The 24,685-nt window shown below is 44.0% G+C and overlaps 1 protein-coding gene across 3 annotated transcripts in view; it reads right to left on the bottom strand.

Moving 5' to 3' along the window:
- Window positions 1–21,669, bottom strand: part of ST6GALNAC3 (ST6 N-acetylgalactosaminide alpha-2,6-sialyltransferase 3) — a 610,078-nt gene extending 588,409 nt beyond the window's left edge. For all 3 annotated transcript variants that reach the window (XM_053249823.1, XM_053249820.1, XM_053249822.1), the window contains exon 1: window positions 21,451–21,669. In XM_053249823.1, coding sequence (XP_053105798.1) covers window positions 21,451–21,468 — 18 coding nt within the window. In that variant the 5' untranslated portion in view covers window positions 21,469–21,669. The remainder of the gene's footprint in view (window positions 1–21,450) is intronic.
- Window positions 21,670–24,685: the final 3,016 nt, after the last annotated feature.

The raw sequence follows: 24,685 nt of genomic DNA, 5'->3' as shown, positions 1-24,685 counted from the left end.
AGCATTGCATCCCTGGAACTTTTGCACACTTGAGGAAGTGGTAAGCAGGCATGCAACAGACTAAATAACATGAACTGAAAGATTTCTTTTTTAAAAAAGCAAGTGTTATCATTAGCACAGAGAGTAACTTTAAGCCATTAAAGGTTTTATTGATCAGAATTAAAATAAAACTAGCTTAACCTGCTCAGAGTACCTGCATGCTAGTACTTGATTGCTCCCCTCACCCCCTGCCACAGCCCCTCTCACCTCATAGATCTCCACTCTCACTTGAGCTGTACTCCTGCTCCTCCTCCTCTATCCGGTTGCTTCCATCCCCCTCACCCCTCTTGGTCACGGCTGCAGTGTTGCTGGTACCAACTGGCCAAGCTGCAGCCCCCTATCCCCAGAGACCTCCCCACCCTCACCAGAGCCCCATTCCTGCTCCTCCCCACAGGAGCAGCAGCAGTGATTGACTGGGCCCTTGCTCGCTGCTGTCACCGCCATGGCCGTTCATTCCCCTTAGGCCGATGAAAGGCACGGGCCTGACCCTTGTAGGGATGTACAAACCAGTTCGAATTTGAACCAGTTTGAATTTGAACTGAGGTGGTTCAAAGGTTTGAATTCAAACCAAACCAGCCATCAGGTTCAAGCTGCAGGTTCGAATTTGAACCAAATGGGGTGGTTCAATTCAAACCGGTTCAAACCGGTTTGAACATCAAGAAGTGGGTGGGATGGTAGCTGGCACCCATGAGTACCTACCACCCGAACCCCAAAGCAATTGGTCACTCGTATGATTTTTTAATGAATTTTTGAATTTTATTTTTTTCTCATAGGGTATAATGGGACTCAAACCAGCCCATTATTCACTATTGTGGAGCACCCATTGGTGCCAATAACCACCCAAACCCCAAAGCAATCGGACACTCCTATGATTTTTTATGAATATTTGAAATATTTTAAATTATTTTTCTCATAGGGTATAATGGGACACAAACCAGCCCGTATCCCCTATTGTGGAGCACCTAGGGGCACAAAGGTGGGGTGGGTGGTAGGCACCGCTCTAGGACACCCCTTCCCCCCTCCCCTGCGACGTGAAGCTATACATTTGCTGCAATCCTCATTATTCCCTATGAGGAATTCAAAAATACTTTAAAAATTCATCAATAATCAGAGGAGTGTCCGATTGCCTTGGGGTTTTGTGGGTGCCTACCCAGCGGTGCCTACCACCCACCCCACCTTTGTGCCCCTAGGTGCTCCACAATAGGGGATACAGGCTGGTTTGTGTCCCATTATACCCTATGAGAAAAATAATTAAAAATATTTCAAATATTCATAAAAAATCATAGGGGTGTCCAAATGCTTCAGGGTTTAGATGGTTGTTGGCACCCATGGGTGTTCCACAATAGGGAATAATGGGCCAGTTCGAGTCCCATTATACCCTATGAGAAAAAAATAAAAATAAAATTCAAAAAATCATTTAAAAAAATAGTACGAGTGTCCGATTGCCTTGGGGTTTGGGTGGTAGGTACCCATGGGTGCCAGCTACCATCCCACCCACTTTTTGAGGTTCAAAACTGGTTTGAATTTGAACCGAACCAGAGGGTGGTCCGAGCAAAACCAAAACCAAACCACCCCCTCCTGGTTCGAACCCAGTTCAAATTCTAACCGAACCAGGCAGACTGGTTTTATGCACATCCCTAGTCCCTTGCCTGCCTGCCTTCCTCTGCCAATGGCCTTGGTAGCCCCAAACAGCAGCAGTGGTTAACTGGGCCTTTCCTTGCTGCCAGTAGGCACTGCCATGGCCGCTCATTCTCCTCAGGCCGCGAACAGTCTCAGGCCCTTACCTCTCCCTTCCTTCTTTTCTCTCTCTCCTCCACTCACTCTTCCCCCCCCCTTCTCTGAGTTAACAGATCTTGTTCTTGATGATGATGATGATTAATTTGATTTCTACACTGCCCTTCCAAAAATGGCTCAAGACAGTTTACACAGAGAAATAACAAACAAATAAGATGGAACCCTGTCTCCAAAGGACTCACATGCTAAAAAGAAACATAAGATAGACAACAGCAACAGTTTCTGGAAGTACTGTGCTGGGGGTGGATACGGCCAGTTACTCTCCCCCTGCTAAATAAAAAGAATCGCCATGGTAAAAGGTGCCTCTTTGCCCAGTTAGCAGGGGCACTTTGCCCAGTTAGCAGGGGGTTAAACTTTTTAATCTTGTTTCCTCATCTAATTCACACAATGGCAGCCTCCTTCTCCTGAACAGGCTCTTTCCTCCCTCACAACCCCGCTCTTCAAAGACCCCTGCCCACTACTATCTATCTATCTATCTATCTATCTAGTGTGTGTGTGTGTGTGTGTGTGTGTGTATCCTGGGTGTGCCTTTCGAACGTGCGTCCCGGCAGCCCAGCTGTTTGGCTGGGCTGCGGGGGCACCTGATTGGGTAAGGTGCACCCAGGAGAACAGCGGTGGCCATGGCTGCTGGCGGGCCGGCCTGGCAGCGACAGGGAGGACAGGCCGAGGAGCGAGGAGGCGGCAGCGCGGCGATACTGGGGTGGGGGTTGGCAGGCCCGACAGATGGCAGCGGCGGCTCTCAGCGGCCCCCGCTGGCAGCGGCTCTCGGCGGCCCCACTGGTGGCAGCGGCGGCTCTCGGTGGCCCCACTGGCGGCGGCGGTGGTGGCTCTCAGCCCGGCAGTGGGCCCGCCCGTGGTGGCATGCCGCCGGAGACTGGGGTGGGGGGAGAGAGGTGGCGGGTCTGGCCCGGCCGCGGAGGCGGGTCGAGCCACGGCACTCGGCCCGGCCAGAGACTGGGGCGGTGAGGGGAGAGGTAGCCAGCCCCAAAGAGTGCACAGATGCTCTGTTCAGGGGTCGGCTTGTATATATATATTCTTCTCCTCTACAGTCAAGAACATCTTCTGACCTTAACCATCACAGGCTCCTCCTCTTTATCTGCATATGGAATCCCCACTGCCCAATCACCATGGTGCTTCGGTGCGAGAGCTGCCACGCACAGGATTAGTCATGGGTATGCCTGAGATAATTATATATAGATAGATAGATCTTTGAGGGACTCATTAGCAAAGCAACTATCTGAATAGCTGCCATGTGTTTAGAAAAACTTAAATGACATTCATTTTCACAACCCGTGAAAAAAGTTTTCTTATGGAATTTTAAAACATTTGACTACTTTTGACAAATAATTTGCGTAGTAATTGGGTAATGAATGTGGTATATGTGTGTGTTTCCTATACAAGTCCTTTCCTTGACTATACCTGAACTGTTGATGTGCTTACCATTTGCCTCCCTCCACAGAGATGTACATTTTCATTAATGGATTAAGCTTCCTCATGAACTGCTTTCTGGCTCCATTCAAGCAATGCCTCACAAGGCACTTTTCAGCTAAAGCTGGAGTGATAAGTGTTAACTGAGCCATGAGGAGGGCATGGCCAGTCACAGTTCCCTGCACTGGAATGCATCATGAGCATGCCCAAGGCCTTGTTGACAGGAGGGGGATGAAGCAAGGCTTTGGAAGGAAAGGAAAGGAAAGGAAAAGCAAGCCGCTTCATTCCCTCTTTCGGCTTTTATTGCCAACATTTTCATTTTATCCTTGAAAGCAGGCACACTCCATTTCCTGAAAATCACAACCCACTGGGCACACAGGGTGACTCGGAAAGCAGAGGTTGCACTTCACCGCAGGACTGTTCCCTGATCTTGTTTTGAGACATCAACTAAGTTTTCAGAAATGAAGATAAAGGGAGGAATAAGTGAAACAGTAAGATGGTTGCAAGACAGGTCTTGACACCAGTATTAAAATGTAGCAATAAAAGCTCTTTGTTCAAAATACAAGAAAAATGCTTCTAGAATAGACAAGTGTGGTGCATTCAAAAGAAAAATGCCATTAGCTTTCTGGATGATTTACACCTTCATTTGCTCAAGTAAAAGTTAGTCACCACAGGTGCAAAGTATAACAAGGTAGACTGGATGCCAGCTAGGCTGCCAGGTCTAAAAAGCATTCCGCAAAACATGAGAGCTTGATCTCTCCAATAAACTCTTGTGCAATGATCCAATTACTCTGAAACTGTTAACACTAACATTAGCGGTTGCCACTTTAGTTTCATATTCTTCCTCTGACCAGATGTTGTTCCTAGCTCTTTGTGTAAACAATGTGTCAGAATAAACTCTATTTGAAGTAACTATTTTGAAGACAGGTCATGCATATAAAAATGAGAACCTATTATCTGATAATATACAGTTATCCCATTTATAGTTAGACATGGTAAAGTCACCAAGAGATTACTATCACAGTAGATGAAATTTTGGGAAATGAACATGATAAAGATACCAGAAAGCGTGTGCTTTCACCAACAGGCACATATCTAATAAACATTAATGAGCTTATCTATGGCAACAATATTCCAAAAACAACATGTGCAACTGTTGTGATCAGTCAGGAACAGCTTTTCCTTTTCCCCTAAAGAGTGAACCGGAAGTAAACCTTGTCCTGTCTGTCAGGCAGTGACCTCTAGGGATCAGCCACTCAGCACATGGTGACCGGAACCTAGAGGGCTTGGCAGCAGAAAGTGAAGGGTTTCTTTGTTCTCGTGCAGTTGGAGCCAGGCAGGGGAAGCAACAGGTTGGCTGGCCAAGCCATGGCAGCAACCAGGAACTCTTCAGGGGCCTGAAGTCTCTACCATGGTTTTGGTGAGTTCAAGGAAGAAGCCACGGCTTGGCTTCGAAGAAGGGTTTAGCCAGGGAACCGTGTGTTAGGTAGCTGGCGTCAAATTTCTTTATTTTAGTGCTTTGCAGATTCTTACAACTGGTCTATTGTGTTTTATCTGTAATGTAAGAATGTTGTACCTATGCCCTTTTTATCCATCCAGGGCACTGCAAAAGTCTCTGTAACCTTTAAAAGTGCTTCTAAAGGTTTCTTACAACTGGGGGTGCTTTTTGAATTATCTTTACAACTGGGCAACCAAGATTTTAAAGTGTACCATCCAACTATCAACTGGAGTGCTCTTTTTGCAGTAGCAGCCAGTGAAGGTGCCGGTGAAGGGGCAGTGAGTGGCCCCTTTAAGAGTCTTGGTGCTTACCTCCACTCTCGGATAAGCAGCGCCATGCCCAGCACCCCCTGAGGTGGGGGGGTCACCTCCGCCATGGAGCCAATCCCCCACCCGCTGCCAAGTGAGTGGTGGAGGCTCTCCCCCGCCGCAGGGGGTGCTGGGCAGCACGCTGCTTCTCCAAGCAGCATTAGGTGCGGCGAGAGTGGAGGTAAGGATCTATTCTTTTACTCTTAAAGGTGCCTCTTGCCACCCCTCCACCGGCACCCTCACTGGCTGCTACTTGCTTTTTGGAAGTATTCTTTTCCCTGTAATGGAAGCTGCTAGAGCCTCAGACCAAAGCAGTCTGTAGTCTTTTGAACAAAGTTTTCTCTTTTTATTCTTTGTAATTTCACCTGTCTCTGAATGAATTTTTTTTTACTCAGGAAAAAGGGGTTTTACTCTGCTGCAGGTACGCCTCAAGGTTAATTGTTCAACAATCTACCAAGTTTTCTCACCACATGGAGGTTTTTGTATTTTTCCAGTTGGGTAAATAAAAAGGAGCGTTCCCTAGACATTCACCCAAATCCATGGGGGGGGGGCAAACTCTGTAATAATTTGGGTGTGGTGGCAGCAATTACCGGAAGGACAGCCTTGATGAGCAAGCCTTGATGGTGGGAATGAATCAGCATTTTTCTCTCCCCCACATGGACTTGCTCTGAGACAAAGGCTAAGCTTAAATCCGCCTTTCACCCGTCTCCATCCATTACAGCTACATAACAGGGAACAAGCATCATTATTTTACATGGTTCCTTTGCTTTAAGAAATCACTATATTTTCCAGCTGAGTGTAATTTCTTATAAAATCATCCCTTATAAAATATTATTCTCTTTTACCCGGCAAATTATACAGTCCATAATTCATTGTGTCAATAGGGGGAAAGGATCAGAAAATCAAGAGTCTTTTATCTGCTTTTTTTTAAAAAAATGTTTTCTTTGTTTTCTTTCAGCCTTCTACAACTGGTACAATACTCCTAGGAGGCTGTGGTCTCCCAGTCCCTGCTCCAGATTTCGCTGAACGTTGTTGCTTCCTGCCCCTTAGGAACATAGGAAGCTGTCTTATACTGAGTCAGACCATTGGTCCATCTGATCTAGCTCTTCCAGAAGCTTCTCCAAGGTTGCAGGCAAGAGTCTATCTCAGCCCTATCTTGGAGATGCCAGGGAGGGAACTTGGAGACTTCTTCATGAAAGTGTGCAGATGCTCTTTACAGAGTGGTCCCATTCCCTGATGCTCACACAGTGCTCACATGTCTCCCATTCAAATGCAAACCAGGGTGGGTCCTGCTTAGCAAAAAGGACAATTCATGCTTTCTGCCACAAGACCAGCTCTCATCCAGTTCCTGCTTCACCATTGACAGCCTGTCCTGCTATAACTCACATCCCTTGTGCTAAGCCCAGAAAATTTCCCTCTGTAGCCCACTATGACTCCTTAAAAACATGTCCCGGAGAGTTGTGGGACCCTCAAGGAGATATTTTCTGGAGGCAAAGGTGGCTGCAGAGGGAAGGAGAGATAATAAAAAATGCCCCTTGCCTGTTGCATGTGTGGAACTTTTTTTTTTTTTAGCACATTCATTGTTAGTCTGGATGTCAGCCAAGGTCTTGTGGCCTTTCACTCCTGAGTGAATATTCCAAAGTGAGGGAACCAGGGTGATATGTCCAACTGAGGGATAATGCAGATGTGTAGTCCAGAAGCCAAGCTCAAGTTCAGTTCTAAGAAAGCAGGAGAGGGAAGTTGGGGAGGAGGGATGGCCTTGTGGTAGCAAGCAGGAACTGTAGTCTTTGCTAAGCAGTTTACATTTGGATGGGTAACTACTTGTGACTCACAAGTGTGAGCACTGTACGATATTCGCCTCAGGGGATAGGTCCATAGCTCAGTGGATGAACATCTGCATGCTTGTAAACAGAATGTACTAAGTTCACTCCCTGACATCTCCAGGTAGGGCTGAGAGAGACTCTTGCCTGAAACCTTGGAGAGCTGCTGTTTGTCGGTGAAAATAGTACTGAGCTAGGTGGACCAGTGGTCTGATTTGGGAAAAAGCTGTTTCCTTGGTACCTGTGTTCATGTATAAAGTTACAAGTCTGTGTGAAATTTGTTTTCTGTTATTTTATTCTCTTATTTTATTTTTTTATAGCTAGTTTAAACTAGAATGTGAAAATTAGTGGGGACTGCCAGAAATTCACCCAGTTTCTTGTTCTTGCTGAAGTACCTTTAAACTGGGTATATTTTTTTTCCAGAGGGTTCAAAGTGATATATAATAAGAGAGTATTGCTTATGGTGTGTACCCTGATGCAGCCTCTATTATTTCTACTAGGACTCTTGCTACAAAACATATCAGGCGGTATAGAATAGAGATGTACATATCAGGCGGTATAAAAATATGATAGATAGATAGATAGATAGATAGATAGATAGATAGATAGATAGATAGATAGATAGATACTGTAGAAAATAATCAGCATAGGCACCATAGATAACAATGCTTCTGTCATCCACCTTCAATTCTCTTTAGAACTATTTTCTGTTTCAGACAAGCTGTGTATTTTCACATGCATATATTAACAGTTATCCTCCCATTTGAGAAGAAACACAAGACTGCTGTTCCAGTAATAAGGTCTATAAGCACCATTTATCAGTAGCTTTCTGAAGAAGAGGTAGGAATCATGAGACCTATTTTCTCATAATTTCCAGCCCTTCACCCTTTCTTCTCACAAAACATATTCTGCAGAAGAGCCACCTCCCCTGAGACTGCAAACTGGCTTTCTTCTCCATAAATACTTTGATAGCATGAGGTGATAAAAAAGCCCTTTTCTTTGCAAGGAAATGATGGAGGATTTTTAAAGCAAGGGACACATAAGAAGAAAATGCAGTCTCATAGTTTCACACTCCACAAAAATATAACAGTCATTATTATTATTAAAAATACTCAGGAGTGATTTTATGGGCCTATTAATATATGCCTGGGGAGGCTTCACAATCCTGTTAGAATGTACAGTAATGAGCTAATAAAACGTACCCGTCACTTCTTGATGTTGTATTATCTTATCATTTTGGCAATGAAATGCTCTTAAATTTAAATATACTCCACAGATAGGAACATCTAAAATTCTGTTTTAATTGACTGGGCAGTGGCAAAAAGCAAGCCAATGTCAAGTTCATTCTCTCTCTCTCTCTCTCTCTCTCTCTCTCTCTCTCCATTATAACATGTAAAATGCATGCACAAGTAAGCAGGCTTCAACTTAGATCAGCACACAAGATGATTCATTCAACTGATACAAATCTGGAAGGCTTTCTGGAGTTATAGAACCTGGCCAGTATTCAGACTAACCTTCGCTTGCAGATGTATATTTTGCCCATGGTCCTTTCCCTCTGCTGCTCCTGATGTTTCCTGAAAATATGTCTAAGGGTCTCCCAACTCTCAGGGACATATTTTGGTGGGGGGACATCAGCAGGAAGGGAGGATTGGTGAAAATCAGAAATGAGCACTTCTGCAAGTGGAAGGTTAAGCTGGATGCTAAGCTGGATGCCAGGGAGGGTGGGAATCAGGACAGGGCTTCTGAATTTCAGTAAAGGCTCCCCCAGCTAATCCCCGCAAAATTCAAGTACTGAGTGAAAAGAATCTCAACTACAAGCATCTGGGGTTCTGAAAATGCACACACACATCCTTGATGTTTCATTTCCTTGCAGCCAAAACTGCTCTTTAGCTCAAAAGGATACTTTCTGTGGCAAGTGGGAACTGCCTTTTAGGGATGTGCACGATAAATTTTTGGCACGGCGGGGGTAGAGCTTTAAGGGCAGGGGAGAGTGTACTCACCCCCCCCCGCCGCGTTTCCCCCGCCGGCGCTCTCCAAATTTTAAGCCCCTCGGGGCGGCAGCGTTCCTCCCTGACACCCCATTCCCCCCGTCGGCCGGAACGGGGCGGCAGGGAGGAACACTGCCGCCCCGAGGGGCTTAAAATTAGGAGAGCGCCGGCGGGGGAAACGCGGCGGGGGGGCGAGTACACTCTCCCCCGCCCTTGAAGCTCTACCCCTGCTGGCGCCGAATCACCGAATCAGCCCCCACACCCGAAACGTTTCGGAGGCCTTTACAATGACCTCCGAAACGTTTCGGGCACAAGCCTACTGCCTTTCACTGCTGAAGGGACTGTGAAGGGTGGAAAGATTTTGAATCTGAGGACACACTCCTTTTGAGCACATATTATTGTGAAAATTCACCACTGTCAACTTTCATATACCCCCACTTGTCTTTTTTTTTTAAACATCTAAGCTAGTAAATATTCATATTTATTTATTTATTTATTTATTTATTATTTCTCTGTGTAAGCAAACCACTTTGGAAACTTTTGTTGAAAAGCAGTATATAAATATTTGTTGATGTTGTTGTAATAACAAGATTTTGTGACAGTGAATTCCACGAGCTGTGTATTGCCTGAAGATCAACTCATTATACTGATAACTGCACCAAATCCTGAGAATAACTACACAGTTGCCCACTGCAGATTACAGAATTATAGAGTAGAACTTGCATGGAACTTCCATCAAGAAAAACAGAGCTTACAAATAGTAATTTACTCAAAATGTAATAACCATCTCAAGAATCAGTTTTCACAAACAAAGAATCTGGGAACAACCAGTGGTTGCCACCAATTATTCATGTCATCTTTTTTCCTTGGCACCATACACACAAGTCAGATATATGTGGTCCATCAAATGTGATGGAAATAAAGTTCTGGATATTCAGTTTAGCTCCTACTACATCAGAAGCTATTTCTTACATAATAACCCCATGTGTCATTGATATGAAAAACTGACATCAAGGGAACAAGAAATGCTCTGATTTACAAAAGAAAATGCCAATCTTAGAAAAGGAAAAACATAATCCATGAAAAATGTCCTCGTTACATCTAGACAATTGCATGCCAGCTGGGTTTCTTTATCACATAAATACTGTGTGCTGCTGTGGCTAAATCAGCAGCCAACACCATGAACAAGTTTTTATCAACAGTTCCGGATTTTCTTAAAGCATTTGAGAATAGAAGCCATATTGTGACTAGGTTCAGAGTTAGAAAAGCATCAGAGCCCATAAGAAATTAAAACATTGATATGCTAACCTACCTTTCACTTCAAATACAACCGCTACTAGCAGTTGTCATAACAGTACCATTGACTGAGTGATTGATTAAGTGCAGTCAAGTCAGTGTCGACTCTTAGCAGCCACACAAATAGATTCTCTCCAGGATTCAACTTGGCCTTTAATTTGGCGTTCAACTTAGCCTTTCTTCAACTTGGCCTTTAAAGTCAATTTCCTTGTAGCCAAAGTACCATAATAACGGTTAATACAGAAAATAAATGTATTTTTATTTGCTAATCCTTTGTTTATGAGATGGGTGGTCTATGTGAAAGGACAACTTCTTTCAGAAGTACTGTAGCTGAAAGAAACTGATATGAAGTGACTGTTTTTGCTTTAATAATAGTTATAAAGGAAAGTATGGGCCTAAAATACCTATTTTAACAAGTGTATGGTATACAGTTTATCAGACTTGCACAACTTGTGACCCACCAAACCAACCACAGCTCATCAGCCAGATCTGGTGGCAATGTTTCTTCAAAGATGTAATGAACTTTCTGTCTTTCCTGCTTATCTACAACTGCAAAGAACAGAGAGGTTGGCAGATGACACTTGGCAGGTGACAATGTATGGCTGGTAGGCTGTGTTTGGATTAGTGGGTCACCACTCAGGCCTGTGTACAATTTAAGATAGCCTGAATGGCCTATATAAGAAAAATAAGACACTATCTTCCCCACATTAAGGGTTAGACTAGCACTAATGGAACAACCAGAAGAACAAGACAGAGATGTTTTAAAGAACATTTAAAACTCTTCTGTCGCCGCCATACACTCTGTTGCCTCATACATTCCATACAGGCCAAAACTCTTATAACAGTTCATTACTTCTATTTTTAAAATAAATTTAGAGAGCTGGTCACAAATGCATATATTTATAAACATGAAATGAGCCGATGGAAGTCGATAGCCAGATACATACAAAAGTTGTTCGTGAATATTGTAGGTCGTATGAAACAGGTCTCATTGCTAATGTTGTACACACCATCCCATCACTGTTTTTGGTAAGCAGATAACAAACTTGTTCTTCTAGAGAGACAGAAGAAATGTGCGTGTACATGTAGGACAACACAATGCCTATGTCATACCACACACAAGTGTCTTAAAAACTGGATGTGTATGTCATTCGTGAACAGGGAGAAAATGGTGCAGATATGGCTATTTTAGGGAGGGGCTGCCAAACTGCATATTTCTAACCAAGTGTGGACTTTTCTACATCTACAACTATTTCCTTATGCACATTTTAGAAGAAGCAGCAGCAGCAGCTTTATTTGTTAGCTGCCCCATAACAAATTGTTCTCTGGGCAATTCACAACACAGCATTAGATCACAGAGAAACATACATAAAACACATGAAATCACATAAGAACAGCCCTGCTGGATCAGGCCCATGCATTTGGTCCAGCATCCTGTTTGACACAGTGGCCCACCAAATGCCTCAAAGAAGCCCATAGGCAAGGGACGAGGGCCCTCTCTCCTGCTGTTGCTTCCCTGCAACTGGTATTTAGCGGCATCTTGCCTCTTGAGGCTGGAGGTGGCCTATAGACACCAGATAGGTAGCCATTGATAGACCTGTCCTCCATAAATTTGTCTAAGCCCGCTTTAAAGCCATCCAAGCTAGTGGCAATCCCCAGATCCCATGGCAGAGAATTCCATAGATTAATTATGTGCTGTGTGAAAAAAAGACTTCCTTTTGGCTGTCCTTAATTTCCCCACCTTCAGTTTCATGGGATGACCCCTTTTTCTACTGTTATGAGAGAAGCAGAAAAAATAATCTCTGTCCATTCTCTCTACTCCATGCATAACTTTATACATCTTTATCATGTCTCCCTGTAGTTGCCTCTTTTCCAAACAAAAGAGCCCCAGATGTTGTAGCTTAGCCACACAAGGAAGGTGCTCCAGGACCCTGATAATCCTGGTAGCCCTCTTCTTTAGCTTTTCAAGTTCTACAATATCCTTCTTAAAATACGGTGACCAGAACTGAACACAGTACTCCAAATGTGGCCACACCATAGATTTCTATAAGGGCATTATAACACTAGCATCTTTATTTTAAATCTCCTTCCTAATGATCCCTAGCACTGAACTGGCCTTTTTCACAGCTGCCACACACTGAGTTAATACTTTCAATGAGCTGTCCACCATGACACCAAGATCTCTCTCCTGGTCAGTCACTGACAGTTCAGATCCCATCAGCATGTTTGGAAGTTGAAGATTTTTGTCCCAATATGCATCATTTTACACTTGCTTACACTGAACCACATTTGCCATTTTTGCTCCCATTTCCCCAGTTTGGAGTAACCCTTTTGGAGCTCCTTACAATCTGTTGTGGATTTCACTACCCTAAATAGTTTGGGGTACAAACCCTAAACCCACCAAACCATAAACCCACCAAAACTGTAAACCCATACAAAATACAATACAAAACAATTTTAAAACTTTTAAAAAGTTGGTTATAAAAATCAAATGGGGGAGGCAGAGGGTAAGCTCCCTGGATGACTTTTCCATCTTACTGCTGCTGCTGTTGACCCACAAGAAGACATTTGTTACAAGGACTCTATTACTGTATTCCTACACTCTTGTTATGCTTTGCATTTAGCACTCTGCCGCTGCTGCTGTTGATAACCCTGAACTTGTTCCAGCTGTTGAGTTTCTTCCAGAAGGGCTGATTGGCTGGTTGCCCAACATACCTCCTCTTCTTAAGACTACTTAAGGCAGCTGTGGCCAAAGGTGCAACCAATGGCACAGCCAGTGGCTTGCCTGGAGGTGACCGCCAAAGCCAACTCTGCACTCTTTCCTGGAAGTGAGTGAACTTAAGACAGTGGTGCATATCCTGGTAACCTCCAGGCTTGTCTACTGCAATGCACTCTATGTGGGGATGCCTTTTACATAGTCTGGAAACTGCAATTGGTGCAGAATGCTGCTGCTAGATTGGTCTCCAGGACATCCCGAAGAGACCATGTTACTCCGGTTTTAAAAGAACTGCTCTGGCTACCAATAGGTTTCCAGGAAAAATAAAAGGTGCTTGTTATTACCTATAAAGTCCTTAACAGCTTGGGCCCAGGGTATTTAAGAGAATGCCTTCTTTGGTATGAACCAAATGGCCTATTAAGATCTTCAGGGGAGGTTTGTCTGAGGGTGCCGCCAGCTTGTCTGATGTCAACTCAAAGGCAAGCCTTCTTTGTAGTTGCCCCAAGACTGTGGAATGTACTTCCTGCGAGATAAGAGCTGCTCCATTCCTGTTGGCTTTTACGAAACAACTAAAGACACATCTCTTCAGCCAAGCTTTTTAGTTATTTGGTAGTTTTCTGTGTATTAATTTGAACTTTTTATATGTTTTAATTGTTTTAAAACTTCTTAGTTGGTTTTATTTCTGTAAACTGCTAGAACCTTCAGTAGTGGGCGGTATACAAATATGTTAAATAAATAATAAACAATAAACTGGGGAAAATCAAATCAAAAATCAAATTTAAAAGCCCATTTAGGGCTTTACAGCTTAAAACTAGCACTTTTAACTGAGCCCAGAAACAGACTGGGAGCCAGTGTAAGTGACAAAGCTAATTCTAACTGGCTAAAATTCACTCAAGCTGTTTTTTAAACACAATATAGCATGTAAGGGCAAGTCTCGCCTCACTTAGGTTTTGGAGTTATTTGTGTCAACAGGCATGTGGATAAAGGTGATCCAGTGGACACAGTATACTTGGACTTCCAAAAAACTTTTGATAAAGTTCCCCACCAAAGGCTGTTGAGTAAACTTAGCAGTCATGGGATTTGTGGACAGGTTCATGTGTGGATTGGTAACTGGTTGAAGGACAGGAAATGGAGAGTAGGAATAAATGGAGAGTTTTCACAATGAAGGGAATTAGAGGTGGGGTCCTCCAAGGATCTGTACTGGAACCAGTGCTCTTTAACTTATTCATAAATGATCTAGAAGTTAGCAGAGAAGTGGCCAAATATGCAGATAACACCAAACTATTTAGGGTACTGAAATCCACAACAGATTGTGAGGAGCTCCAAAAGGGTCTCTCCAAACTGGGGAAGTGGCAAATGGCAAATTTGGTTCAATATAATCAAGTGCAAAGCGATGCATATTGGGGCAAAAATCCCAACTTCCAAATATGCTCATGGGATATGAGCTGTCAGTGACTAAAAGTATTAACTCAGTGCGCAGCAGCTTGAAAAAGGCCAAATCCATGCTAGGGGTCATTAGGAAGTAGGTTGAAAATAAAAATGCTAATATTATAATGCCCTTAAAGAAATCTATGGTATGGCCACATTTGGAGTACTGCTTACAGTTCTGATCATTCATGTATCTTAAGAAGGACATTGTGGTGCAGGAGAGCAGTGTTCCCTCTAATGGGGATTCCCAGATGTTGTTGACTACAACTCCTAGCATCTCCATCTGCAACAGCTTTTGCTTGGGGATTATGGGAGTTGTAGTCAACAGCATCTGGGAATCCCTGTTAGATGGAACACTACAGAAGAGGGCAACCAAGATGATCAGGAACCCGGAGCACCTTCCTTATGAGGCAAGGCTACAGCATCTGGGCTTTAAGGGGAGACTATGGGGAGAGATGGTGCAGGTGTATAAAATTATGAATATAGTAGAGAGAGAGTAGACAGAGAGAAATTTCTCTCTCTCACACACACACACACACCCACCCACACACACACACTAGAACAAGGGGTCATCCCATGAAACTGAAGGCTAGGAAATTTAGAACCAACAAAAGGAAGCACTTTTTCACATAGCACATAATTAGTCTATGGGAATCTCTGCCACAGGATGTGGTGATGGTCACTAGAATGGATGGCTTTAAAAGGGACTTAGACAAATTCATGTTTATCACTGACTAGGGGTACATAAGGGCTTTAGGCCACCTCCAGATGCCTCTAAATACCAGTTGCAGGGGAACAACAGCAAGAGAGAAGACATGCCTTCACCTCTTTCCTATGGGCTTCTCAGAGGCATCTGGTGGGCTACTGTGTGACACAGGAAGGTAGGCCTTGGGCCTGATCCAGCAGGGCTGTTCTTATGTAGTATATTTTAATGCAGGCACAAATATAAACAGGAAGCAGCATTCTAGCTTATGTACACGTAAAGAATCTAAAACTAAAAGTTAATAAAGTATCAGATAATGGATCAGGTTAACTTGGTCATTTCAACAAAAGACCGAGGATGATAATTTTAGTACCCAACATTCATTGGGGGCCTATCTGGAAGAAAGCATAAATGAAAAGTGTATTTTTAAAACACTGGCCAACTCATTGGGTACAATCCACAGAATGGTACAAGTTCAACTGAAATTATTGGATGGAATCAAGTAACAGCATGTTTGAATCTCATTGAAGTAAGTGGGATTTATTTTTTCTTTGAAATGAACCCATGAATAATCCACAACTTGAGGGAATAGCTACGAGGTGCCAGGCTGCTGACCAGAGATGTAATGAGGCAGAGGAAAGTTCTGACACTTGTAGTGAGATACTCAACCCAAACCTCTAAGAAGGCTATAGAGATCTTTCAGATTTCACTCCACATGTCTCACAAAATATTCATGCGGTTAGGGATGTGCACAAATCGATTGGTGCAGCCTGCTGAACAGTTTTGGCAAGGCAGGGAGCAGTACCTTTAAGCATGAGTAAAGCAGGTCCTTACCTGTTCCTCTGCCACCCTTCCACTTTTTCAGCATAGCACTGCACTGCTCAGAAGTCCATGCATGGCCAAGGGTCTTCACTCAGCAACCTCAATGCAATGGCGTGGCTATGCACAGGCTGCTGGGTGAAGCACCGGAGCAGCGTGCAGGCTTCTGAATGGTGCAGCGCCGTGCCCGGAAAAGCAGTAAGGCAGCAGAGGAGCAGATAGGAACACAGGAAGCTGCCGTATACTGAGTCACACCATTGTCCATCTAGCTCAGTATTGTCTACACAGACTGGCAGCGGCTTCTCCAAGGTTGCAGGCAGGAATCTCTCTCAGCCCTATCTTGGAGAAGCCAGGGAGGGAACTTGAAACCTTCTGCTCTTCCTAGAGTGGCTCTATCCCCTGAGGGGAATATCTTACAGTGTTCACATGTGGTCTCCCTTTCAAATGCAACCAGGGCAAACCCTGCTAGCTAGGGGGACAAGTCATGCTTGCTACCACAAAACCAGCTCGAGAGCTGCTTTACTCATGCTTAACGGTGCCATTCCCCACCCCGTCTAAACACATCTGGGGGGGCACCTACTGTCTTTATCATCTCTTCCCTCCCTTCACAAATGTTGCTACCTCTGCATTTTTAATGTTATTTGTCTTGTTTAAAAACCAAAGGTTTTATGGAAACACAGAAGTATACAATTATTCCGTAGTAAATATATCTAGGTCATTCTGTTAACGCATACTGGCAGACAAAGGAACTAAACTCAGGTGGAAACTTTGATCAGAGACTTCAAAATTAAGATAAGAAATCTAATAAAATGTATTCTGTCTGTGCTATGTGTAAAAAAGCTACCCTATAAACACATACCTTTAAACTTAATGATCATCACTTTGAAGTGGGCTCTAATTACATTTTTGTAAACATTTGCATTATCAAAACACCTTGAAATAAACTAGAACCATCTACTGACCCTGAGAATCACTTCCTCTATGTGATGTTTAGATGGAAAGGTTTTGCCTTATGGAGCGGCTAATCCTCCCATATCTCTTCCTCATCTTGTCCTCACACCTTCCTTATTTAACAAGATTAAGCATTAGCCTGGCCTATACTCTTCTGGTTATTCAACTAACAATTTATTTGTTCTTTTTTTTCCCCATAAAGGAAAGAGAGAGAGACAAGACTTGGGAAAAGACCACATTTCAATAGGACCTTTCCTTTTCCTTTTTTTTTTTTTTTAAGGAAGGCCCTCCAATTCATGAGATATAAAAAAAATCAGAGAACACATAATTGCTCCTTCCAAAAGTGTTTTCAATCAGCTTGGAAGGGGAATTATTTATGCAGTTATTTTTCTAAGTAAAGTGCTTTGAGAAATTTTGTTGAAAAGCAGTAAATATTATTTATTATTATTACTACTACTACTACTACTATTAGTAGTAGTAGTAAGCATTTATGTCTATTTTAACCAGTTTTCACAAAAATTAAAAACTTCTTATAAAAAGTAGTAAATATTATCATCATCATCATCATCAGTAGTAGTACAGTAGTAGTAATTGTAAGAGACTAACTCAACTCTGGCCTTGCCTTTCCACAACTTTCCAAAAACCAGACATTATTAACTCACACCAGAGAAGAAATGCATTAAGCAAGAGATTACTAACTTGGGTTGATATTTATGATGCCTGAAAATTATGATGTCTTGGGTGGGGTGGGAAAGGGAAAACAGCCTGATCAAGTTCTTCCCGTTGTGAAACAACCCAAACAGCCACTGACTTAAGTTATCTGCACACATTCTTCTGGATCAATGTGGAGCATATCAATGGGACACTGTGCAGAAGTACATAGGTTTATGTTTGTGGATCCAAAAGCATAAGTGCCTGTATCTGTATGGTTTAAATGCACAATCTGGACAACTCACATCACAATTTATCAATGACTAATTTCAGAATTCCTGTTTGGGTAGTGTAGCTATTGTCATAAGAAGAGCACTATTTCTCAGTGAGAAAGTTCTTCAGGTAATGTCTTCTAGGCATTTACCAATAAAGACTGCAACAAAGTAAGCACATATTTACAGGTGAAGATTAAAATTGCTTCATATTGTATTTTGTATTTTCTTTCTTCCATTTTGGTCTGTTATGATATAATGTGTTGTGTGTTTTTATTTCATGTTTTAATGTTGTGCTCTGAGCCGCCCAGAGAACAACTTGTTATGGGGTGGCTAACAAATAAAGTTTACTTCTACTACTACTACCACCACCACCACTATGGATGTGCACGAAATCAGGGGCGTAGGTATGGGAGAGGGGGCCTGTGTTCATCCCTCTCTCTGGCGGCCCCCCAGAGTGTGAGAGATAATGAGGAAAATAGGGAGGGGTGGAGCTGGAGGGCCCTCAGGAGCTGGGGACCCATGTTTTTTGAACCCTTTCGCACAATTATAGCTACGCCCCTGCACGAAATGGATTTTGCATTTTGTTTCGAGCTCAAAACAGAATGCAAAAAGAGTGAAACGGCAGTCGAGCCAGTTGTTTCAATGAAACAAACTCAAAACAAACTCCAAACATCCCGAGTGTTTCGAGTGTTCCAGCTATAGGGAACAAAGCACAGCATATTTGCCCCTGCTAACTGGGCAAAGAGGCACCTCTTAATGTGGTGATTCTCTTTATTTAGCAGGGGAAGAGTAACTGGCCCTATCCACCCCCAGCACAGTATCTCCAGTGACTGTTGCTGGTGTCTCTCTTATGTTTCTTTTTAGATTGTGAGCCCTTTGGGGACAGGAATCCATCTTATTTATTTATTATTTCTCTATGTAAACCGCCCTGAGCCATTTTTGGAAGGGCAGTATAGAAATCGAATAAATAATAATAATATACTCAGTGCTGAGAAAAGAAAAGCACAAAATCAAATCTTCCTTTCTCCTGTCCTGATGTATTCTCTTCTTCAAGAGAGGCACAGTATAAGGGCCCTCTCTGCCTCCCAGTCCCTTTGAATACACTATTTGTTTGTTTGTTTGATTGATTGATTTTTAGACCGCCCTTACAAAATAGCTCAGGGTGGTTCACAAACCTCAAAGACCCTTTAAAACAATTTAAGAGCACTGGAAGGCCAGGCCGAACAGATAGGTCTTTAGGGCTCTCCTAAATTCCAATAAAGAATTCAGATTATGGATGGCTGCAGGGAGCACATTCCACAGTCCAGGAGCGGCTACAGAGAAGGCCCACCTCTGGGTCACCACCAGAAGAGCTGGTGGCAACTGGAGCCGGACCTCCTCAGATGATCTTAGCGTGCGGTCGGGATCAGACCGAAGAAGGCGCTCTCTAAGGTAACTTGGACCTAAGCCGTTCAGGGCTTTAAAGGTAATAACCAGCACTTTGTATTAAAGGTAATAACTGAGCACTTTGCTCAGAAACATATCAGCAGCCAGTGAAGCTGTTTCAAAACAGGCATAATATGGTCTCTCCAGGTTGCCCCGGAGACCAGCCTTGCTGCCGCATTTTGAACTAACTGAAGTTTCCGAACTACGTGCAAAGGCAGCCCCACGTAGAGCACATTACAGTAGTCAAGCCTGGAGGTTACCAGCTGGTGCACCACTGTTCTGAGGTCATCCTCCTCTAGGAATGGACGCAGCTGTCGAATCAGCCTAAGCTGATAAAAAGCACTCCTGGCCACAGCTTCCACCTGAGATACCAAAGTGAGGCCTGGATCCAGAAGTACCCCCAAGCTGCGCACCTGCTCCTTCTGGGGGAGTGTAACCCCATCCAGCACAGGGAGATCTAACTCATCCCTCAGAATCTGAGCCCCTACAATGTGCACCTCCGTCTTGCTTGGATTCAGCTTCAATTTGTTATCGCTCATCCATGAATTATTAAACTATGACTTTGAAATTCTCTCCAAAAGTGCCCTCCCCTCCCCCAACCAATGGCGGCTTAGTTGCCCATGACAACACTTGATTTGGATAACAAACAAACCAAAAAACAAGGAGATTGCAAACCAATCAGAAGCCAGTGACAGAAAACCAATCAGCAAGGGGGAAACAGGCTTCCAAAATGGCACTCGAAACATTCCAATCAAAATGGAGTCATTCTGTTTTGAGCTCGAAACAGGCCCTTTATTTTAAGGGCATTCTGTTTTGAAACACTCGAAACAGCACATTTCAAGCTCTAAACGTTTCAAGTTTGACATGTTTTGCACATCCCTAATCTTAACCCTATGGTAGCCTGTGAAAAGCAGGACACTGTGAAGTCATGCAAAACAACAGCAAAACAGATACCTGAAAAAGACACCGCTGGACATTTTTAGTATCTGAGGCAGGGGCGTAGCTAGGGGAGAGGGGGCCCTTGTTCATCCCTCTCTCTGGCGGCCCCCCAGAGTGAAGGAGATAATGAAGAAAATAAGGAGGGATGGATCTGGAGGGCCCTCAGGAGCTGGGGGCCCGTGTTCTTTGAACCCTTTCACTCAATTATAGCTAAGCCCTTGATCTGAGGGTGTTTCAATATTTTTGGACTTCATCCCAAATTGCAGATATTTTAGCAAAGAGCAAACAGCTGAGCTGGACCAAAGGCTGAATTGATTGCAGATCGGCTCTGAATAAGAGGAAAGAGCTGGCTAAAGCAGTCTAGATGATGGTTAAAGGTTCTACGTGTATATGTAAAGCAAAAACAGGGGACAAGACACTAGAAAGTTGGCAACTTTTAGCGGATGCATCTTTAAATGTGCCAAATGTACCAAAATGTAGTGCTTAGCCGCTACATTGTAAGGAAGTAGACTTGCTCTAATCCGTTTGCATTTCCACTTCCTCCCACCTGGTTCAAGCATTTCTCCAGTGGTATGGTCCCATTGACACCACATGCTTTAAAACACACACACACAACACACCACTGGCTGGACTGAAAGTAACAACAAAACAGAAAGAGTTCCATTTCTGTCTGCAGGCTGGAGGAAGGAAGCCAGCTTGCAAAATGTTTTGTCCTGAATGGAGTTGGGCAGTCTCAAGACAGAGAAGGGCAAATTGGTCCTGCTGCATGTTCAGAAGGGGTGCGTGTGTGTGTGTGTGTGCTTATGGAGTAACTTGGGCAGCTTTTGCAAATCTCAAAGGTCTGTGCGCCAACCAGACGAGGGAAAGAAAATGTCTCCACTTCGCACTGATGCAAAGCCAGCATCCCTTGCAAGGCAAAGGCCCCACCACGGTGGCTCATCAAGGAATTCCGCCTAAACAAAAAGTCAAGAAGCCAAAGCCAGCTCCCCGCCGCCTTCCAGCCTGCCCTCTTATGCTGCGCGCGGGCAGCCCTTTCTTTCCCCCCTCACCCACCACTAGCTGATCGCCTGCCGTTCTGACAATGCAGGGCAAGAAGAAGGGCAGAAGGGCAAGATGGGCCACGGGGCCGTCCGTTTCAAAATCGCTCCGTACTCCTTTTCCAGAGGCTGGGGGCGGGCGGGGAGGGAGAGAAGCAATGCCCAGAAAGACAATTACGGCTCCGATGCGGCGGCGGCCGGGGGTGGGGGTGGCGGCGGCACAGAACAGTGACTCCTTCTCCATGCCCCAGAGCAGCAAAGGGGGTGCTTTTTTCGGTTCTCTCCTTTTTTTATTTTATTTTAACAATCCATTCAAGCAACAGATAGAGATTTACCTTCAAAATGCAGGCCATGTTCTTCCTACCCCCAAAGCAGCAGGGATCTGCTTTGTGAGTAACAGATCCAGTCTGAGGCAGAGAAGGTTGGGAGAGCTGCAGGAGAACTGCCAGCAGTGCCTACATTCCTGTAGATCCCACTAAGGAACCACAATTCTCAGATCCGTTAGTCACGTTAGTCTTTTCATGCCCGGTTTGTTCCACCCATCAGCTCCTACCACTGGCTAGCAGCCAGCCGCGCACCTCCCCTTCGTCACGTGACTGGTTTTGATTCATGGCTCTGGCCTCGGATTTATTTATGTATTTCTTTAAAGAGCTCTCGAGAGCAGGCTTCTGGATGCCTTTCTGTCTTAACGACATGCGGGAGCCAATCCGTGGTGTGCAGATGTTGCGTGGCATTGTAAAAAAAACCAAAAAAAAACAGATGATCGTGACAATGTGCTTTCCTATCACACCCGCCGGAGACTTTTAATTTTTTAAAAACCTATCAGGGATGTTTTCCTCCTGCTGTTCACCCTCCAAGCATGTACTAGAGTCTATTGTCCGAGTCTTAATAATCGCCCTAGAAATATCGCAGAGCACGCTGCATCGCTCAGTCACTTGGCGAACAAACTTTCCTTTGTGTCCAAAGAGCTGCAACTGCCTGTGCTGAAAAGGAAGAGGCACGACGCAGACAGGCAGCCTCCGAACAGATCGCTTGGTTTTGCTTGTCGGGTTGCGTGTCAGAGGGGAGAGGAAAGAAAGCCCTTCTGTCCGAGCCTAGGATAACCTTTTGAGCAAAAGAAACGAAGCCCAGTTTATTCCATGACTTGCTGATCTCATCACCTGGCATTGTTTTATGTTTGGTTTCCGTTTTATGAGGATGAATTCAAGATGCTCACTGGTATCCAAGGCTTGAGTTATTTAATAACATTGCCTCCATTACTGCTGCTTCATTTTCACATGTTTGGTTTAACTTTCGCCTTTCCTCCATTGTTCTAAATTCTCCATTTACAACTTTACCCTTTCAGACTATGCCCACGGCATCTCTCAAAGAGAGATTCCGTAAACTTCTTCACCTGGAACAGCACCTTTGTCCTTTTGGCACGCTGGTCAAGTGGAGGATATTATCCACTATGTCTTATATTGTCCCTTCTATGATGTGACTAGAGGGGAAACGTTGAGTCAGATCATAGACAAATTCAAGGATTTGGATGTGGAATGTTTGATTTATTTTCCTGTGATGGGATTCCATATGTCAGTTATCAAGTTGCCACCTTTAGACTTAAAAAGAAATTTACATAGACTATTCCTTGTTCTAAATTGTAGCGTTGGTTTTAGCTTGATATTCTATATCTGCTGAAATAACTTTAGGGTATTTTGTGTTTGTTTTAATGTTTTTCTCTTATGTTACATTAGGTGATGACCAGTGGTTCTAACTATACAGTTTTTACTTACATACTTACTTACTAAAATTTCTAAGGGGAGGTTTTTTTGTCTTGTGTGTGTTTGTTATTTCATGGCAGTGCACTGCCAATCAGAAACTGGCTTGAGGGCTATGGTACATCCAGCACCACAGACTCACTCTCTCACACTGGAGTAGTCTTGCCACCTAAAGAGCTCCAGAATAAGGAATACATCGTAAGACCTTAATAAAATGGCATCTTAACCTTAATAAAATCACCTCAATACGATTATTAACAAGACCTTAATAAATTATGTGACCTTCTCCTGCTGTTTCACATCACACACTCCACTGGCTAGAATTGAGAAGTCTCGGCTTCACACTACAGATTACATACACTGGACTGCAATGATCTTTCAGAGTATTATAAAGCATTTTCCCAAGCAACAGAACTCCTTTTGCCATTCTTCAAGAGATTTCTGCATGTGCCTGCCATTTTTGCTGGAGACCTTGTGGAGGAAGATGCTAGTATGCACACAAAAGCTGTTCTGAACTCTTTAGAGAGAGAATGAGAAGCCCTATTCAGATACTAAATAAAAGATGCTAAATAAAAGATGCTGTCCTTGCCTACAGCATCCTGCCCCGGCCCCATCAGTCATCCCCATCTCCCCAGCCCTCACAAATACACCAGCGTTCATCCAGACAGGTGAATGCCATCTCCCTGAATGCAGGTGTTTCTGTGATAGGAAGGCTGGGGTGCACACGCCACCCTGAAACCCCATTCATGCATCTTCTCATTGCAGCTGTTAGTAAAAAAGTTGTCAGTGCTGTTATTTCCTTGTCATTGGAGCTAAGCAGGCAGGGATCCCTTTTCCACATCCTGAGTCTCACTGCAGGTGGCCTCAGGAGTCAGGACTGGACTATGTATGGAATGGAAAAGCAGCAGTCTTGGAGGATGGAATAAGTGATGTGTTGCTAGGAGTGGACCAAAAGACTAACTGACCCATGCAGGAGTCAGGAAACTGGACCATACTGCATGCCCCTGCCTGGCTCATGGACTCACTGCATTCTCACGGCTTCTTCAAGTGGGAGATCACATCCAGGGTAATTGAACCTGTGCTGTTCTGCTGGTGATGGCTGTTCAGGCAACCTAGTGTATATGGCTATGTTTTGAACTGGAGGCTGGGGAGTGATGCATCATAGCAGCAAGTCCTTCTCTAGCCTGCTGTTATGCAGACTAGATCTGATCTCTACAGCACTGATCTGTGAAGTATAGTTCTGAATCCTACCTGCTCCTCCTTTTACATGATTGTTGCTCATCAGAGTTAAAAACAGTGAGTTTGGCCTTCATTCCCCCATCCCTTCTGCGTAGACTTGAATCTGGCTCACTTGGTTCCCTTCCCACAATTCCAAAGGTGTGCCTCTTCTAATTATACAGCTTTTGCTGCTCCTTTTGCTTCTCCTATTCCATCCCGGGCAAAAGACTTTTCCTTCAGATAAGTGTTGCTCCCCTGTAGGGATCTGAAACTTTGCCCTTGTTTCTGTTATGTTTGGCTCCCCACTCCTAAGGGAGCCATTGTGCACGCCGAAGTGATTATTAGCATTGGCTGACATCCTAATGAAGTACTGGTGCAATAGTGGGAGCACTGGCACTTCTGAAAAGTTCAAATAGTTCAGCTACCCTGCTGGCTCAGCAATGTAGGCAAACTTCAACTCCCTTTCTCCAGGAAATGCTCTGTGCCACCCAAAATTATGTCCCTAAAGGCCATGCAGCCCTCAGGGACATACTTTCAGGGCACGCAGAGGGCTTCCAGGGGAAGGTGAGGTAATGAAATTCCACACATATGCAGG

This window comes from Hemicordylus capensis, chromosome 4 (genome assembly GCF_027244095.1).
Source record: "Hemicordylus capensis ecotype Gifberg chromosome 4, rHemCap1.1.pri, whole genome shotgun sequence".
Classification (NCBI taxonomy): Eukaryota; Metazoa; Chordata; class Lepidosauria; order Squamata; family Cordylidae; genus Hemicordylus; species Hemicordylus capensis.
Note: the sequence above shows the minus strand (reverse complement) of the source record. Positions and strands in the feature narration are given on the sequence as shown.